The sequence below is a fragment of the Macaca nemestrina genome, chromosome 2, assembly GCF_043159975.1.
Source record: "Macaca nemestrina isolate mMacNem1 chromosome 2, mMacNem.hap1, whole genome shotgun sequence".
Taxonomy (NCBI): Eukaryota; Metazoa; Chordata; class Mammalia; order Primates; family Cercopithecidae; genus Macaca; species Macaca nemestrina.
In genome coordinates, this window is record NC_092126.1 from 153,748,051 (window position 1) to 153,768,040 (window position 19,990).

Sequence of the window (19,990 nt, forward strand, 5' to 3'; positions counted from 1 at the left end):
AAAGGGCTCACCCCAGGTTCATATTGGTCACATATGGAAAGGGCATTCTCTGTGTGTCCATGATAAGTAATGGTGGTGGTGTCGCCCATTTCCCAGAGGAAGCTGAGACTTGGCTGAGGAAAGGGCTTGGTCATAGTCTCAACGCTGGTCCGTAACATGGTCAGGATTTACAACCCTGAGTGTGATGTCATCTTCTCACACCTGAAATTGTTTAGCTAAACAGAAATACTCTCTCCTAAGGAGAAAAAGTGACTTTCATTATATGTCTTTCTGTATGCCCTGCTGTTGGGAGAGCTTTAGTTGTTAATTCAACAAATATTAATTGAGCACCTACTCTGTGAAGGGACCTGGAAGTACAGCAGCAAGCAGGGCCCACCACTTCCCTCTCCTCAAGGTGTCTCCCAACCCTTCCTTAACTATACTTTATCGAGCTTTAATTTTTATAGTGAAATGCATCAACCTTAAGCATATGTGTTAGTCGGTACTGACAAATGTATATCACAGCGTAACCACCACCTGGGTCGAGATGTGGAACATCTCCAACCACCAGAAAGTTCCTCTGTGCCTGTTTGGAGTTAATTTCTCCCAACCCCGGGGGCCCCCATCAACCAGTGGCCTGACTTTCATCCCTCTTTAGATTAGTTCTGCCTGTTCCGGAATGTCACAGAAATGTCATCAAACAGCGTAACTCTCTTGTGCCTCGCTTCTTCACTCAGCATGATTTTGAGATACATCCATGTGGTGGTGTGTATTGGCGGCGTAAGGTATTCTGTGGTATGGATAGACCAGTTAGTTTATCCATTCACCTGCAGATAGACATTGGAATTGCCCCCACTATTTGGCTGTTACAAATAAAGCCACTGTGAACATTCTCACACATGACTTCTTGAGGGCATATGCGTTTATTCCCCTCGAGCATTGAACCAGGAGTAGAATGGCAAGGAAGGGGCTCACATTTTGGCCACAATGTTTTTGCTCACCTGTGGGGGTTACTGAGGAATACAACATGCCTGTGCACAGCGGAGCTCAGGGATCCTTTGGGGACAGAAGCCTGGCGCAGCCGTCTGGGACCAGGGGACTCTAACAGGGTTTCCCTCTCTCCAGATGAACGATGTGCTCCTGTACACCTATCCCCAGAAGGATGGGAAGTACCGGCTGAAGAACACATTGGCCGTGGCCAGCATGAAGGTAAATGTCTGGTGGAAGGTACCCCAGGGTTGGGGGACAGGGAGACCCCAAGGGAGAAGGGGACAGCATCTTGCTCCTAGGAGCACCCAGACCAGCTGGAAGAGGGAGGCCCTGTGGAAACAGTATTGGGCTACAGCAGGTTTGTGCCCAGGGAGAGGGGAGGGGGATGGAGGGCTTCCTGGAAGAGGGGACTGAACCCTTAGAGTGGGGAATATTTGGTCGGATCAGGAAGAAAGAGAGGGGGGCATCCTACGAGGAGGAAAATGCATAAGGAAGGGCCTGGGTTGGAGGAACAAGCAGGTGTTTGGTAATTTTTTTAATTGTGATAAAATACATATTATTTTTAAAGTAACCATTTTTAAATGTACAGTTCTGTGGCACTAAGCACATTTACATTGCTGTGTATCCAGCACCACCATCCATCTCAGAACTCTTTCCTCTCCCCAGACTGAAACTCTGCCCACATTAAACACCAACTCTCCATTCCCCTCTCCTTCCCAGCCCCTGGTACCCACAGTTCTACTTTCTGTCTCCATGAATTTGACTACTCTGGATACCTCGAATGAGAGGGGTCACACAGTATTGATCCTTGTTTCACTTAGCACGGTGTCCTCAAGGTTGATCCCTGTCATCTGTAGTATGGGTCAGAATTTTCCTTCCATTGTGTGGATAGACCACATAGTGTTTATTCAACCCTCTGCCGATGGACACTGGGCGGCTTCCACCTTTAGGCTGTTGTAATACTGTTGTGAATATGGCCATATGTGTGGGGCTTAGCTCCGTGTAACTTGGTCCCAAAGATGGGAACACTAGGGAGCTGTTGGGGACCTTGAGGAGCAGGAGGTTTTAGGAAGTTAATTCTGGTGCAACAGGGGGCTGAAGTCAGAGAGGGCGACACTGAGGTGGGACAGTGGAGCCGCAGGTGGTTCTCATTGTCAAGGGCAGAGGCAGGGATGGCCAGGAGAGCTGTAAGAGGCACTGTGCAATCTCTCTTGATCCTGTAGGCTCTTTACCATGGGGAAGGGGAAGGAGGAAGCACCTTTCTCAGCATGGAGGTTTGTTCCCTTTTGGAACCAAAGGCTCTATTGAGGAGACTGTTAGAAAAAGGAATGGGAGACATGGTCACTGGGCAGGTACCTGTCCAACATGACAGTGCACCTGGGGTTGCCCAGGCTGGTCCCTGAGCGTGACGCTCTGCAGCCTTCCCAGCGGTGGGTGAGTGGCCAAGAATGATGGAGCTGGCAGCCAGGCATCTTTAACAGCACCTACCACCACAGAAAGGTATGCCCTGAGGCTAGAGAATGGCAGTAGGTGGACACGGTCCCTCTGTTCATCTGCTGCCAGGAGAAGCCGGTCTGCGCTTGCCCCTCCCTGCCCCACCCTGAAGGAGGCTGCTGTTGGTTTTCCAGGTCAGCCGCCCTGTGATGGAGAAAGTGCCCTACGCTCTAAAGATTGAGACTTCCGAGTCCTGTCTGATGCTGTCTGCGAGGTACGGGCAGGTGGAGGGAGGATGGCGCACAAGGCAGAGGTGTGAGCATGGGAAGTTTCAGAACAACAGATAAGGATGTGCCGTTTTTATTTTGGTATCCTTTTGGGTCAAAGGACTTTTTTTCTTTTCAGTGTTTCCTAACCTTTTGGGGAATTTGATAAAAACTTTTCTCCCCCCAAAAAATGTACACACTCATAAAATTTTATATACAACTTCAGGGGTTTCTAGAGCCCATGGCTTAAATACGACAACAGCAATGTCTCGTGTTTGTGGAGCTCTTTATGGATAATTGGGTCTCTGTAGCAACCCGAAAAGTTAAGGCAAGTAAAAAATGTATTGTGTGCTGCTGTTCATAAAGTGGCCTGCCTTTTTGCTTTCCTGTCTAGAAGATGAGAGAAAAGAAATAATAAGTGAGCATTCAACACTTATGTTGCCCTGTCTCTGTGGTGTCTTAGTCCATTCAGGCCACTGTAACAAAAATACCATAAACTGGGTGGCTTATAAACAACAGAAATTTCTCATAGGCTGCAGGTCAGGAAGTTCAAGGTCAAGGTACTGGCAGATTCGGTGTCTGGTGAGGTTCTGCTTCCTGGTTCAAAGACGGTGCCTTCTCACATAGACAGTGCTACCTCATATGGTGGGAGGAGCAAGGGTCTCTCTGGGACCTCTTGTATAAGGGCATTCATCTCATTCGTGAGGGCTCCACACCTATGGCCTCATAACCTCCCAAAGGCCCTGCCTCCCAACATCAGCGCTTTTGGAAAGAGGATTTCTGCATTTGAATTTGGGGGGACACAAACATTCAGACCACAGGGGGACATGGCCTTTCTATCAGAAAGGTGTGCATTTTCTCCAGGCCCTCAGGTTGCCTGGGATCCTCATCTCTGGCTTCAGACCATGACCTTAAATAGTATCCCCTTTTCCTTCTCTCAGGGCAAGGTAAGCTCAAGCTCTCGGGGGCTTGGAAACCAGGCAGGTATGGCTCGAGCTAAGGGCAGTTCTTTAGCCAGGGACGTGCATGGCAGGGGTCAGCAAGGCTTCTGGGGCTTGGGGGTCTCCTCTCAGCAAGCCCATGACCCTGGGATGGCAGCGGTGCCTATGGGGGTTTATCCTGCATAGGGGTGGTTCTGAGTGTGAAATGGGATCTAAATGCACTCATGCACATGCATTCTCATAGATGAATTTTCTCATTAAAATCATTTATTAGGTGGGGCATGGTGGCTCATACCTGTAATCCCATCACTCTGGGAGGCTGAGGCTGGAGGATTACTTGAGGCCAGGAGTTTGGGACCAGCCTGGGCAACACAGTGAGACCCTGTCTCAAAAAAAAAAAGAAAAATTAAGCATGTATTAGCTACACCTCAGTGCCAGGTCCGGGGCTGAGGACACAAACGATTTAGCCCTTGTTGTGCTCTCCAGGAGCCCACATTACAGGTAGGAGAGTTTTAAACTGCTTCAGATGCAGGGCAGTAACTGCTGTAACAATTAATAGTGGTAATGACAACAGTAGCAGGCATTGGACACCTGTCAGGCCTCAGGCACCTCCGTGATCCTCATCACCACCCTTAGAGCTGGGGTTTGCGGCTCCTTCCATGCATAGGGAGTCGAGGCTTGCAAAAGGGTCACACAGCCAGGTGAGGTGGAACTGGAGTTTGAACCCACGACTGTGTGGACCAGAGCTCTTATCTATCACAGTCTACGGCATGAGGGAGTAGAAGAGGGCTTGGAAACCCAAAGGAGGGACTGCCCCATCTGGAGGAGTGAGGAAAGGCTTCCTGGAGGAGGTGATGCCTGAGTGGGAGTCGTGGCCTCACCTCTCCTTGTGATAAAATCAAGGGCAGGAGGCTGCCAGCATATAGTTTCTGTTAGTCTGGCCATGACATGAAGGTGGTGACGATCCACACGTGGGCCTTCAGGTGGGGCTGCCCATCTCCCAGGGCGAGGACAGTGGCCTTTAGTATGCCAGTCACCTTCCTGCTAGTCCAGACCCTTCACACTTGAAGCTCCCAGGGGACAGCAGGACCCATTCATCACCTTTTAGAGACATGGTGTCTTGCTGCCCACAGTGCTGACTCAGCCACTGCCCTGCAGCGCTGCTCCCGCCCAGGCCAGCCGGCCCTTATGCTTGCTTTCTGGGGCAGGCTGCACACTTACCTGTGGTGTAGGTGCGACATCTAGTGGACACTGAGAACTCCACCCAGCTACCTGGCACACAGCCCAGGCGTAGCTCTTGCCCCTCAAGAAGCGCTCCCTGGTGCAGAGCAGGGACTTGGCAAGTGCCTGTTGGATGACTGTTTGGGAAGCTATGTGGGGAGATGAGGAAGGTGGGAGACAGAGATGTTTACCTTTGCCAGCTCCCACCTACCCCTTGTCCTCCACAGGTACCCAGCCCTCTGTCCCCTGCCAGCCCGTTTCTCCTAAAGTATGGGACCCTCTGGGCCTTCCTAATGACTCTTGCTTTTGCACAATGTTAACAATGTGGTTCCACGTCCCACATCTCCCTTCATCTCCACAGCAGCCCTGGGAGTTAGGGGAATATTGTTGCTATTCCAATATAGGAAGAAACAGGTCCAAGGACAGCTAATGGACTGGTGGTCTGCTAGTAAACCTAGTGTGGCAGGTGATCTGTTCTTTGGTGGTGGTTCTGGGCAGTGTGAGAGGTGTAGGCTCAAGGGAGGAGGATGGGGCATCTGAGTGAGGACCTCATCCATGCTGAGATGGAGGGTGGGAGGCAGAGCTGCCCTTGCCTTTGCTCACTCCAGCCCATGCCCACAGCTCCTGTGCAGAGAGGGACGAGTGGTATGGCTGTCTGAGCAGAGCCCTCCCTGAGGACTACAAGGCCCAGGCTCTGGCTGCATTCCACCATAGCGTGGAGGTGAGTAGGTGGGCAAGGCCCATGGGCCACTAGCCTCAGAGACCTGGGGTTCCCTTGGCGGGCACTGCTGTCACCACTCACACCCAGATGGAGGTGTAGCTCCTGTCCTTGGAGCACTGGCTCCCCCCACCCCCCTGCCATGCTCCCACCCTAGTCAGGGGCGGCCTCCGTGCAACTTAGGAGCCCGGCACCCCCAATCCCGTTCTCACAGTCTGGCTGTTTCCCAACCAAGGGTGAGCATCCTGGAGGGTGCAGGAGAGGCCTTCAGCATCAGACCCACTCACCCACACATGCACACACCCTGTACAGAGAAGCAGGGCAGGGCTCACTGGGCTATGCATCTGGCTGGTCTCCTGGCCACGTTCCACATTACTCAGCCAATTATGTTGCTGCAGATACGAGAGAGGCTGGGGGTTAGCCTTGGGGAGAGGCCCCCGACCCTGGTGCCTGTCACACACGTCATGATGTGCATGAACTGCGGCTGCGACTTCTCCCTCACCCTGCGACGTCATCACTGTCATGCCTGTGGCAAGGTGAGTTGCTCCATCTGGGGTGAGTGTGTGCATGGGGGTGGGGTGGGGGAAGGGCATGTCCCTGCCCAGCCGGGGGCTCAGGGATATCCAGCAGCTACTGCAAGCCCCAGAGTGAGGTGTGTTCACACCAACCCGAGAGGTACAGATTGCTAATTCCCATTTCATAGGTCGTCAGACCAGAGCTCCAAGTCCCAGGCCCCTTCCACACCACCATGTGTTCAACAGAAAACCATAGCATACGTGGCTATTGTGCTTGGAGAAAAAAGTATCGTGTAGTGGTTAAGGGCATAGGTTCATCAGAAAAGCAGATAGGCGCTGGCTCAGAAACAAGATGAAGCCTTGCTGGAAAAGTAGAGGCCACACACAGCTCCATGATCAGAACCTGGGGCTCCCTAAGGGCAGTTGTGGGTAGATTAGCAGAGGGAGTGGAGGGGAGGGATGCAGGTCTCCTTTGCACGCACTGAGAGGGGTGAGAATCTTCCCACCTGGGCCTGCAGATCGTGTGCCGGAACTGTTCACGGAACAAGTACCCGCTGAAGTACCTGAAGGACAGGATGGCCAAGGTCTGCGACGGCTGCTTCGGGGAGCTGAAGAAGCGGGGCAGGACTGTCCCAGGCCTGATGAGAGGTAACCTGGGGACCACTTGCCTTCTTCCAAGTGGCCTGGTGGCTTCTCCCCAGGCTCCAGTGGCTTCTCTGTGGTCCATGGTTCATGCTGGAAACCGCTTTCCCTGGAGGGAGTTGTTCACTCCATGGAGGGAGGAAATAGAGGTTCGAGCTCACACCAGGGCACCATTTCCCAAGATGTGCAAAACTGATCGGTGTCCCCAGAAGAAGAGCTCTGTAGCTAAGCTTAGGAGTCAGTGTGTCTGTAAGGGGACAGAGGCAGGGAACTCCTGTGTCCTTTACCACAGAGGCCCTCTCAAGTGTCCTATGGGCCTGTGTCCTGTGGCACCTTTCTGGGACTAAGGACTATATGAGCCTGGTAGCGAAGGAGCTGGGGTCGGAGAGGGGCGAGGCTGTTCCACACAGGAGCCTTGGGAAGCTGAGCCGGCCCTTGAGAGACCTGGTCAGTGCTGAAGCGACAGGCCTTGCCCTAGCAGGGTGAAGTTCCCAGGAAGGAGAGCAGGTGTATCTTGGGCCTAAAACTAAAGTCTTTCCCTTGCCTCCACTCCATGGGGCTAGACTGAGGTCATCAGAGAAGACAGCCCAGTCCCTGCTACCTGGAGGCCTGGAGGTGAAGGGCTGTCCAGCGCCCTGGAAAAGCATCCCCTCCCCATCCCCCATAGCCTTTGTCTGTTCCTGCAGGAGGGAGAGTGCTTGACTTTCAGATCCCACTTAACCCCCATGGCTCACATTCCTAGAGGGATTTTACAGGAATCAGCGTTCCAAAGACAAGCCACAGGCACGCCTCTCACCTCCCTTCCCCACGGCTTCTTTCGGTTACAGAGCGGCCTGTGAGCATGAGCTTCCCACTGTCTGCACCCCGCTTCTCGGGCAGTGCCTTTTCATCCGTCTTCCAGAGCATTAACCCCTCGACCTTCAAGAAGCAGAAGAAAGTCCCTTCAGCCCTGACAGAGGTAAAGTAGGCAGGGCTACCCAAGCGGGAAGTAGGGGATTTGGAAGGTTCATGGTCCTCCTGGGTAGACGGGGTCAGACCCTGCCCTGTCCCAGCCTGACCAGTGTCTTCGGGACAGAGCATTCCTAATGGAAGCATCCCAGCTACGAGGACTGACTTGACAGTGATGGTGCTGAGAGACCTCTTTCCCATCCTTCTCTCTACCTCTCCCCTCCTTCTCTTTCTTTTCTCTCCTTTTTCTCCTGCCCCATAGCCTAGATGTAGTACTCAAGGAGACTGCACAGATCACAGGGACTCTTCAGTCTAAAGGAGCCAAATTCCTGGGTTGGTCCTTCCATGTCAGGCCTCTGAGCTGCACTGTCCCCTCATCCTAGGGGTCCCAACCCAGCTCAGGCATTGACGTCCCTGGAGGCCATGGGCTCCACAGGAAACTTCAGAATTGGCTAAACTCAATTGTATCCCGCAAATAGGACCAGATTGTATGTCTGTATTTCCAATCACAACCACAGACCAATGTATGCCTGTGAATACACAAGGGGTCCACAAGTGTGATCAGCTGCTTCCAAGTTAGTCCATTAATATCAAGTAGTGGGTAGCAAGGGTTTAAAAAAGTGTTAGGGAATGGAAAATTTAAATAGGTACAGTTTTATCCATTAACTTGTTCCTTTTGCAAATTAAAAATCTTGGAAATAACACGCAGGGCGCGGTGGCTCACGCCTGTAATCCCAGCACTTGGGGAGGCCAAGGTGGGCAGATCACGAGGTCAGGAGATCGAGACCATCCTGGCTAACACGGTGAAAACCCATCTCTACTAAAAATACAAAAATTAGTCGGGCGTGGTGTCACGCGCCTATAGTCCCAGCTACTCGGGAGGCTGAGGCAGGAGAATCGCTTGAATCTCTGGGCGGCGAAGGTTGCAGTGAGCTGAGATGGCGCTGCTGCACACCAGCCTGGAGACAAAGCGAGACTGTCTCAAAAAAAAAGGAACACATACATGGTTAAACATTTTTCCCAAAAAAGTACAAAACAGCACATATGATGAAAAGTGAGTCTCTCATCCTTCCCAGCCTCCCATAGTCCCACCGCCATCAAGTTTCTTATGGATCCTTCTAGAAATTTTCATGCACATACATAATACAGATGTACATTCATATATCTTCTTTTTCTACCCAAAAGACAACATATTATACAGAATCTCTTCTGTTTTCTCCACTTAATTTGTCTTAGAGATCATTTCATAATCACATATATGTATAAAGCTCACATTTTTTACATTTCATTCCTCTTTTACTAGTAAGGAAATTGAGACTTGGAAGAAGTCAGCAAATTGCTCATCATTAACCACCTAGTAATTGGTAGAGCCTGGATGGGAAATCCCAGGTTGGTATTACTGCAGTCCTGTGTTCCTCACCACATAAAGCCTGTGGACAGAATATTACTACCCCCCGCCACCACAAAGAGTAGTAATAATAATAAAAGGACTTAACGCTGCACACATCCCACTAGGCAGGAGACTATAAAACCTTTTAGGCCACAATACAAAGAAGATCCCTCCCTAAATGTGAAGAAGAGATAAGTTGAAAGTGCAAGAGTTAATTTTAGAAGGAAGAACCTTTCCCCTAAGTACCTGAACGAAGTTTCTTGAGTCAAGGGGCTGAGGTTGGGAAAGGGAACCAAGAATCTGAAACAGCACTAGGGGGCAGCATCAGCATTCCCAAAGTCATCTGGGTCCATTCATTAAATCCTGTTTCTCAAAGCATGAAGCACTATCTTGCTGACTTTGGTATTGGGTGGATCCTGAGACCTTATCCAATGTCAAAGCAGTATAAGTAGTCAGCCAAAGGGTTTGCAGTGTCATTTTGAATTGTGCTGTTTGAACTGTGCCCGACCACTGGGGTGGCCTGACCGCTCTGCTTCCCTCCTGCCAGGTGGCTGCCTCTGGAGAGGGCTCTGCCATCAGCGGCTATCTCAGCCGGTGTAAGAGGGGCAAGCGGCACTGGAAGAAGCTCTGGTTTGTCATCAAAGGCAAAGTTCTCTACACCTACATGGCCAGTGAGGTAGTAGTGATCTGCACTCTTTCCCCTCTCCTGTGAAATGACCCCCTGGGGCCTGCACACCTGCAAGGCTGTGTGAGTCCTGGCTGCTGAGCCAGTTCTCGTGGCAGTCAAGTCTTTAGTGAGCAATGCCATGTGCTCAATGTTGCTGTGGCTACACAACCACTCACCACTTCAAAATCTAAGGAATTTGCAGTTTCTTTGTGGAGATAAGAAGGTATGGACATGCCAACCTGTGCCGCAAAGTGTTTAAATGTCACAGGCCCAGCATCTAGGACAAAGACGGGACAAGCCAGCCATGCCACAAAAGAAAATGCCTTCCAGGGCCGGGCGCGGTGGCTCAAGCCTGTAATCCCAGCACTTTGGGAGGCCGAGACGGGCGGATCACGAGGTCAGGAGATCGAGACCATCCTGGCTAACACCGTGAAACCCCGTCTCTACTAAAAATACAAAAAACTAGCTGGGCGAGGTGGCGGGCGCCTGTGGTCCCAGCTACTCCGGAGGCTGAGGCAGGAGAATGGCGTAAACCCGGGAGGCGGAGCTTGCAGTGAGCTGAGATCCGGCCACTGCACTCCAGCCCGGGCTACAGAGCAAGACTCCGTCTCAAAAAAAAAAAAAAAAAAAGAAAATGCCTTCCTACTGTCTACTTAGATTGCTTGGGGCAAAATTCAGCAGTGTGGAGGAAGCTACTCCCTTTTTGTCCATCCATTTCTTTTATAGGGTAACTCTGGTAACTCTTCTAAAGAAAACTGAAATCTGTATTTTATAGAATATCTTACTTTAGGCGAGAGAACCTTGGAAATCAAGTTTACTTCCAGAGTAGACAGATGTGTGGCTGTGGTTGTGTAGCAGGGTGCTATCTGGCCCCGACCCAGGCTGAACCTGTTGGATAATGTGAAACATTTCTATCTCCACGTTCCACCAGCTGGTGGCTTCTAGGTGGTCAGGCATAGTTTCAGCTTTGAAAATGGGAGTTAAATGTATTCTGATGAGCTGCAGAGGGTGGCTGCTTTGCCCCACTGGGATGTGCATGTCAGATAGGGCTGGCCCTTCTCCCCCGGCCACAGATGCTAGCAAATGTGCAAAAGGCACTTCCTTCTTTGTGGCATGAAGCTTCCCTCTGGAAGGACCTGCAACTGTGAAGGTTGCAGTGTGCCCGTCCCCAGGGATCACAGAGGATGACTTTCTAGAAGAAATTGCTTTGGAGCCATACTTAAACACTTAGCAAGGCCCCACATCTGTTTACTCTAAGCAAAGCAGGCAGACAGGGGATCTGCCATAGGCCTGAGTGGCTTGCACACCCTGTGAGCCACACCCCACCCTGAGGGGCCTTTGCCTATGTCCACAGGTGGGGCCTTCCACACTGTGGGGATTTTTATCTTTCCAAAACAAACGGAACAGTTGTCATGTAAGTGACAGCATAAGCTTATTTTAAAAGGTGGATTTAGGGGCCTGGCATGGTGGTTCAAGCCTGTAATCCCAGGACTTTGGGAGGCTGAGGATCCCTTGAGGCCAAGAGTTTGAGACCAGCCGGAGCAACATAGTAAAACCCTATCTCGACGAAAATTAAAATGAATGAATTATGGACTTAAGTATGACTCCAAAGCAGTTTCTTCTAGAAAGAGGAATTTACATAATTTTTCAATAAACCTGTTCCAGCAATGGGACATAGCTTTCAAATCCCATCAAAGAAAAAAAGGTTCTGATGAAGTGGATAGCTGGCTTGCACTGTCTACACCACCATGCACCGCTGTCATGCACCCTGAGGTGGCCCAAAGCTGATCCAACTTGCTGTTTAGTAACCGTCCTGGGAGAAAGCGACTATCAAAAATACATTGGAATCTTTATTTTTTCCAGCATTTTCTGTTGTTTCAAGACAGGCTCTTGCTCTGTTGCCCAAGGCTGGTGTGCAGTGGTGTGATCACTGTTCACTGCAGCTTTTAACTCCTGGGCTCAAGCCATCCTCCCAGCTCAGCCTCCCAAGAAGCTGGGACCACAAGTGTGTGACACCATGCCCAGCTATGTTTTTAATTTGGATTTGAATTTTTTTTTTTTTTTTTTTTTTGAGATGGAGACTTGCTCTGTTGCCAGGCTGGAATGCAGTGGCACAGTCTCGGCTCACTGCAGCCTCTGCCTCCCAGGTTCAAGTGATTCTCCTGCCTCAACCTCCCCAGTAGCTGGGACTACAGGCACCTACCACCATGCCTGGCTAATTTTTGTATTTTTAGTAGAGATGGGGTTTCACCATGTTGGCCAGGATGGTCTCGATTTCTTGACCTCATGATCCACCCACCATGGCTTCCAAAGTGCTGGGATTACAGGCGTGAGCCACCACGCCCAGCCAATTTTTTTATTTTTTGTAGAGGCAATCTCACTATATTGCCCAGGCTGTTCTCGAACTATTGGCCTCAAGTGATCCTCCCATGTTGGCCTCCCAAAGTGTTGAGATTACAGGTGTGAGCCACTGTGCCCAGCCTATTTTTTCCAACATTTTATTATTTCTTTATTATATTTATTGTTTATAAAAATTTTCAAACATAAAGGAATGTTGAAAAAATTTTACAGTGAACTGGCAGGGCATGGTGGCTCATGCCTGTAATCCCAGCACTTTGAGAGGCTGAGGCAGGAGGATGACTTGAGGTCAGGAGCTTGAAACCAGCCTGGCCTACATGGCGAAATCTCGTCTCTACTAAAAATACAAAAATTAGCCGGGCATGGTGGTGGCACACACCTGTAGTCTCAACTACTCAGGAGGCTGAGGCAGGAGAGTCGTTTTGAACCCAGGAGGTGGAGGTTGCAGTGAGCCAAGATCACACCACTGCACTCCAGCCTGGGCGACAGAGCGAGACTGTCTTTAAAAAAAAAAAAAAAAAAAGGCCGGGCGCGGTGGCTCACGCCTGTAATCCCAGCACTTTGGGAGGCCGAGGCGGGTGGATCACAAGGTCAGGGGATCGAGACCATCCTGGCTAACACGGTGAAACCCCGTCTCTACTAAAAAATACAAAAAATTAGCCGGGCGTGGTGGCGGGCGCCTGTAGTCCCAGCTACTGGGAGGCTGAGGCAGGAGAATGGCGTAAACCCGGGAGGCGGAGCTTGCAGTGAGCCGAGATCGCGCCACTGCACTCCAGCCTGGGCGACAGAGCGAGACTCCGTCTCAAAAAAAAAAAAAAAAAAAATTGTACAGTGAACTATCGTATGACCATTAACTGGATTGTACAATTAACATTTTCTACTTTTCTTTTATCAAGTACCTCTCTATTCATCCTTCTATACCTTTTACTTTTTGATGTTTTTCAAAATATACTTTCCCCTAAGAATTCAATGTTTTTGTACTTTTTTTTTTTTCCTTTTGAGGTCTAATTTATATATAGTGAAGTACACAAATCTCAAATATACTATTTGGTGAGTTTTGATTAATGCACACACCTACAAATTGCCACTATTATCCCGTCCCCAGAAGCAACACCCTGTTCCAATTTTTTTTCTGCCATAGATTAGTTTTGCCTCTTGATCCTCAAACAGATGGAATCATGTGTGACTTCTATTCACCATGATGTTTTTGAGATTCATTTATGTTGTTGCATATAGCAGTAGTTGACTTCTTTTTATGGCTGAGTAGTCTTCCATTTTGTGACTATACCAGTTTTGTTTAGCTGTTCACCAGTCAAAGAACATTTGGATTGCTTCTAGGCTTTGGTGATTATGAATAAAGCCGCTTTAAACATTTTCATACCGGTATTTGCAGGAACATAAATTTTTATTTCACTTGGATCATTACCTAGGATTGGAATTGATGGATCATAAGGCAGGCATATATTTGGTTTATAAGGAATTGCAAGACCTTTTTCCAAAGTAGTGTGCCATTTTACGCTCCCCCAACAAAGTGTGTGAATTTGAGTTCTGGTTGCTCCACATCATTGCTAACACTTGGTATTGTCAGGCTTTAAAATTTTAGCCATTCCGGTGGGGAGTGTTGAGGTAAGTCAATGTGGTTTTAATTTAGATTTCCCTAGTAACTAATGATATTAAGCACACGATTGCTTTCATGTGCTTATTGGCCACTCATTTCCATTTGAGAAGTGTCTATTCAGATCTCTTGTTCATTTTTTTTAAGTAGGTTGTGCCTGTTATTGAGTTATAGGAGTTCTTTCTGTATCCTGTATACCAGGCTTTTGTCAGATAAATGTTTTACAAATATTCTCTCCCTGTCAGTGACTTGCTTGTTCATTTTCTAATGAATGAATGAATGAATGAATCTTTTGATGAACAGCAGTTTATAACTTTGAGGAAGTCTATTTGTCAGTGTTTCCTTTTATGACCGTTGCTTTCTGTGTGCTAAGGCATTTTTGTCTATTGCAAGCTACAAAGTTATTTTCCTCTATTATTTTCTGAAAGCATTAATGTTTTAGCTTTTACTTCTAGGTCTATCTCAAATTAACTTTTGTGTATGGTATGACATGGGAGTTGAGGGTCCTTTTTTTCATTATGGATATCCAGTTGTTCCAGCACCATTTGTTGAAAAGACTTGCCTCTCCCTATTGGATTGCTTCAGTGTCTTTGTTAAATCTCAAATGATTGAATAAATAGAGGTCCATTTCTGGACATTCCATTGTGTTCCATTCATATATTTACCAATCATTATGCCATTATACCAAACTGTCTCAAATACTATAACTTGAAGTCAGGTTCTTTTTTAAGGCTGTTTCGAGGCTGGAAAGGTGCCTACACCTGTACTCCCAGTACTTGGGGGAGACCATGGCAGGCAGATCATTTGAGGCCAAGAGTTCAAGACCAGCCTGGCCAACACAATGAAACCCCATCTCTACTAAAAATAGAAAAAATTAGGGAGGTGTGATGGTGCATACCTGTAATCTCAGCTACTTGTGAAGCTGAGGTGTGAGAATCGCTTGAACACAGCAAGCAGAGGTTGCAGTGAGCTGAGATCACATCACTGCACTCCAGACTTTTTTTTCCCAGGCTCTGTCTCAAAAACAAAACAAACAAACAAAATGTTTTGGGCATTCTAGGTCTTTTGCGTTTTCATATAAACTTATCAATTTCTATGATAGTGATTATGGAATCTATAGACCAATTTGGGGAGAGCTGGCATTGTAATATTGAATCTTTCAGTCCATGAACATGGTACATAAATTTTCATTTATTTAAGCCTTGAATTATCTTTTAATGTTTTGTAGTTTTTAGTGTAGACATCTTTAAATATTTTCTTTTTTTTTGATGCCATTTTGAAAGGAGTTTATTTTCTAGTTGTTTGCTGCTACTATATACACATAAAAACTGATTGTCTTGTGACCTTTCTAAATTGATTTTTAGTTCTAGTAGTTTTGTGTTTTTTGTTTTGTTTTGTTTTGTTTTGTTTTGTTTTTTGAGACGGAGTCTCGCTCTGTCGCCCAGGCTGGAGTGCAGTGGCCGGATCTCAGCTCACTGCAAGCTCCGCCTCCTCGGGCCATTCTCCTGTCTCAGCCTCCTGAGTAGCTGGGACTACAGGCGCCCGCCACCTCGCCCGGCTAGTTTTTTGTATTTTTTAGTAGAGACAGGGTTTCACCGTGTTAGCCAGGATGGTCTCGATCTCCTGACCTAGTGATCCGCCCATCTCGGCCTCCCAAAGTGCTGGGATTACAGGCTTGAGCCACCGCGCCCGGCCAGTTTTGTGTTTTTTTGCAAGCACAAATAGTTCTACTTCTTTTCTCACCTATATGTCTGTCTTTTTCTTTCCTTAATATAATAGTTAGGGCCTCCAGTACAATGTTGAATTGAATTGATGAGAGTGAACACCACTCTTGCCTTGTTTCCAATTTTAAGGGAAAAGCATTTGGTGTTTCACTATTAAGTATGATGTTAGCTGTAGGTATTTTATAGATGCCCTTTGTTAGTTAATGAAGTTTCCTTCTACTCTAGTTTGCTAAGAGGTTTGTGCTTTTTTGTTCTTGTTTTTACCATGAATGGATATTGAATTTTGTCACAGACTTTTTCTGATCTAGCAATCTTTGAGGATTTCCTTTATTTTAAAAAAATATTTTTTTTCTTAGTTTTCTGGGGTTGTAGGGATGAGGTCTTGCTATGTTGTCCAGGCTGGACTCAAATTCTTGGCCTCAAGCAGTCCTCCTGCCTTGGACTCGAGTGTAGCTGGGCCTACAGGTACATGCCACTGTGCCCAGCTTGATTCTCTTCTATACACAAACTGTAGTCCCCTTCTTCTTCCTCCCACCACCATTCTAATATGCTTAATTATATCTCTTTATGTGTTTTTACAAAGTCTGTATTGTTTATGAACATGTATGTTTTTACATAAGTGTGTATAAAAATGTCTTTACCTATATATAAAAATCTTATTCCACTGAGCACTATATGTGTAAGAGCCATCTGTGTTCTTTGGGTACATCTCATCAAATTGTTAGCAACTTTATAGCACAATGTAAGTGCTCCATATCGAAATACTGTAAATGAGGTTTTGGAGGACTGAGTACAGAATATGTGATCAGAAGTAACTTCAAAACTGAGTCACTGACTGATAAATCCATGGAAAAAATGTGGGGTTAGAAGGTGGTCATGAGTGCAAATTCTGGATCTGCTCCTTAATGGCTGTGTGATCTTGGGCAGTTAACCTTTTTTGAGCCTTGGTTTCTTCTTAGAATGGGAGTGACACATTCTATGATTGTTGTGAAGATTAAAGATAATGAAATGTAACTGCCTGGTCCCTGATAAACTGTCACAGTATGTTGAGTTTCTTTTTTTTTTTTTTTGGAGACAGTCTCACTCTGCCCCCCAGGCTGGGGTGCAATGGTGCGATCTCGGCTCACTGCAACCTCTGCCTCCCGGGTTCAAGCCATTCTTCTGCCTCAGCCTCCCAAGTAGCTGGGATTACAGGCACCTGTCACCACACCCAGCTAATTTTTGTATTTTTAAGTAGAGATGGGATTTCACTGTGTTGGCCAGGCTGGTCTCGAACTCCTGACCTCAGGTGATCCACCCACCTCAGCCTCCCAAAGTGCTGGGATTACAGGCATGAGCCACCATGCCCAGCCAGTGTTGAGTTTCTTTCCTTCCTCAGGGCTGGCCCTGGAGGGAAGTGAGGGTCAACAGTTTGTTGGTGTTAACCCCCAGGTGCCAAAGCACATCCCACACAGAGGCACTCTTCACGCATCTCAGATTGGAGATAACAGTAAATGACTATGCAGAGTGCGGTGTTTAATGTCAGTTTTTCCTTCTGTCCTCTGCAGGACAAAGTGGCCATGGAGAGTATGCCTCTGCTAGGTTTCACCATTGCTCCAGAAAAGGAAGAGGGCAGCAGCAGTGAAGTAGGACCTATTTTTCACCTTTACCACAAGAAAACCCTATTTTATAGCTTCAAAGCAGAAGATACCAATTCAGCTCAGAGGTACCAAAATAACTAATTAGTCTTATACCTTTTTGTTCTCTCAGAAGGAAACAAGTCGTTTCTTGGGGCTTTGGCTTCTGTTCTGCTCCATTCATCCTATCCCATTAGGTCCCTTTGGGCCATAGCAGAACTGCAGAACTACCTGTTCTTTGTCACAATCATGTTTAGACTGTCATGATTCATTCATGAATCAAGCATGCATTGATTCAGTAAACTTTTGCACTGTGTTCCAGGCCTTTTGCTAAATATGGAAAACATGTTTGAGAAACAAGTATGAATACGACATGGTCCTTGACTTCAAACTAAGAGGAATCTAGTCCAGTCATTTCTAGGTTCTGTGAGCAGAGTCATAGGCAGAGCCACAAAACCAAATGTCCTCTCTGTTCTGTTTTATAGGTGGATCGAGGTCATGGAAGATGCGAGTGTGTTATAGCAGTTATCAAGCATGTGGACTTGTAACAAATTCTTAGGTCAATATGTGAATGCTTTTAGAAGCTAAGCTGTGGCTCAACTCATCCGGACACACACCTGGATTCAGCAATGAGGCCTGACCTTTTTTGCTATAACCTCCCCACCACTCTCCTTCCCTTGCCAACATCTTCATGAGTGGAGCCCTTAAGGGATATTTATGGACCTCTCCTTTTCTGTGTTTTCCACCGCCACCCCCACCCGCCACCCGGTAATAAACTATTTCCTTACCCACAGTGAGTTAAAATTTAGTAAGATGAAGATGTGGAAACCAATAGAAAAGTACATATAGAAATGCAGGCTTTTTAGTAGAAAGAAGCTCTTACAGTTTTTACTCATGATAATCACCTTTCAAAAATGGATTGTGGTGCCTCAGGTGAAATGAGAAGCTATCAGTAACAGCTACTCTCATCGAAAGCACTTTATTATTTTACGGAGCTGCAACCTCCAATTTTGTGTTTTCTAAGTGATTTACTTAAGTCAATAACAGATAGAATCCTGTGGACTAATGTGCCACCAGTTTTCTAATGAGGGTGTACATAAAATTGATTTGTGCAGACCTGGCTGTGGCTTGCTGGTGTGCAAGCACACATCACTTTAGAGGGGCTGCGCCCCACCAGATAGGAGGGGAAGGATTTTCTCCTCCAGCTGACCTTGCGACCTGTATACTAACATAACTTATAAAAGGAGGGGTCCCGCCTCCCCAGAGCAGTCCTCAACACTATGTCAGTGCTGGAAACGCAGCCACTGGCAGATCTGGCCCCCAGAGGTCACCGCAGAGCCTCTGAAGAGTCAGGGTCTGCTTTAATTTATTGTGTGCCTTCCTGTGTTTACCTCACTCAAGCTGAAAACATTGTTTATGGGAATCTATCCTTCTTTTAGACACATGGTAATCCTTGGGCTGTATTACTGAAGGCTTTTTATTTTTTGAGAGGTGAAAAAAAGAGAAAACAAGTTAGACTCCAAAGGTGAATTCCTGGTCTTGGCAGGTAGCTCTGGACATAGCGAGGGAGCACAGAAGTTGTGGCCTGAGGCTGTTCTATGGGCACTTGGGGCTAAATTGCCTCCTGAGGGTGACTGTTGCTCATTCTGCTGGACAGGTTTTTACATAAAGCAAAGAGCATGTGAGGGGTGGGATTCCTTGTTACTCTTATTGCAATAAAAATCAATTGTCTGATATCCTGTCCCCATTCTGTTGCTGCCCTGTCCCCTACAAAAAAGGGCATTTGCTGACAAACTTTTTATAAAAAGCACCATCTCCAGGACTTACTTGCATTAAATATTTTCAGGGGAAATCTTTTTTCCAGTTTGCAGTTGTTTTAAAATGTTTGCATTAAACATATAACTAATGATTCAAACTAAGTGATTAGACAGTGTTTTTGTTAATTTTTGAGGGCTTAGTTCCAACTGAATCATTTTCATCATCAGACACTGAAATGGGCTTTCTAGGGCTGTTGAGCAGAGCAGGACTTCAGTACCAGGCAGGGGTAGTTTCCCCGGTCTGCTTATGTCGCCGCCCATGGTCAGTTTCTGAGTTGCAGATAGAATTACGGGTCTGAAAGTCATCAGAAGGCCTCTTTTACTTTGTATTATCCTATTTTGGATGCCCTGTAAAGAGGTAATAGGGCTTTTATTTCTCAGTGAATAGTTACCCTAATAAAAATGTCTGGGTTATAGATGAAAAACACACTGGATGGGTTTCGTAAAAGGAAACTGGCAGGGGCTCATGTGTGACTGGGCAAGGGATCACCTTTTATCTGGACCTTGTATCACGTGTCCTTCTTGTGGTTCTTTGTGTACTCATTTCAGTCTAATTTCTACTACCTTTTCTACTGGGGATGAAGCCACCCCACCTGGTCAGAGGGTGCTCCTTCCCACTGGATCCAGATGCTGGGGAAATAACCAGCCATGACACCATGGAGATGCTGCTCGAAGTCCCCCGTAATACCTGCTCTGCCTCTCTGCTCCCTGGGCACAGAGCAGCCCCTTCACTGTGCACCCCCAGCAAAGGCCATGTTTATCAGGAAGAAGCAGCACAGACAAGCCACTCAAGTTGCTCTGAGCTTTGGTGTCTTCTATTACATGGAGATCATTCTAGCTTCTCCCACAGGTTCAGGGGAAAAGGCACAAATGGAATGTTTGTGAAAGCGGCCTGAAAAGAGCAGAGCCCATGACTTTACTTTTACTTTGTATAACAACACCATGCCCTTCCCCACTGGTTTATTAAAGTTTATTAAAGTTTGTTAAAGTGGGCCCTGCTCTTTAACAGTACAAAATGAAGACAATACACAGAAGACCTTTTTCCTTATCCATGAAAATTGGGGCCAGGTGGTGGCTCATGCCTGTAATCCCAGCACTTTGGAAGGCTGAGGCAGGAGGACTGTTTGAGCCTGGGAGTTCTAGACCAGC

General features: G+C 47.3%; 1 protein-coding gene across 1 annotated transcript in view; it reads left to right on the forward strand.

Annotated features, from left to right (window-relative positions):
- LOC105477759 (FYVE, RhoGEF and PH domain-containing protein 5) overlaps positions 1 to 18,758 on the forward strand; it is a 124,680-nt gene extending 105,922 nt beyond the window's left edge. The window contains exons 13-21 of the mRNA XM_011734481.3: positions 1,105 to 1,188; positions 2,598 to 2,677; positions 5,453 to 5,552; positions 5,948 to 6,085; positions 6,583 to 6,712; positions 7,534 to 7,664; positions 9,592 to 9,720; positions 16,956 to 17,113; positions 17,510 to 18,758. Of these exons, the coding sequence (XP_011732783.2) occupies positions 1,105 to 1,188; positions 2,598 to 2,677; positions 5,453 to 5,552; positions 5,948 to 6,085; positions 6,583 to 6,712; positions 7,534 to 7,664; positions 9,592 to 9,720; positions 16,956 to 17,113; positions 17,510 to 17,546 (987 nt within the window). The 3' untranslated portion in view covers positions 17,547 to 18,758. The remainder of the gene's footprint in view (positions 1 to 1,104; positions 1,189 to 2,597; positions 2,678 to 5,452; positions 5,553 to 5,947; positions 6,086 to 6,582; positions 6,713 to 7,533; positions 7,665 to 9,591; positions 9,721 to 16,955; positions 17,114 to 17,509) is intronic.
- Positions 18,759 to 19,990: the final 1,232 nt, after the last annotated feature.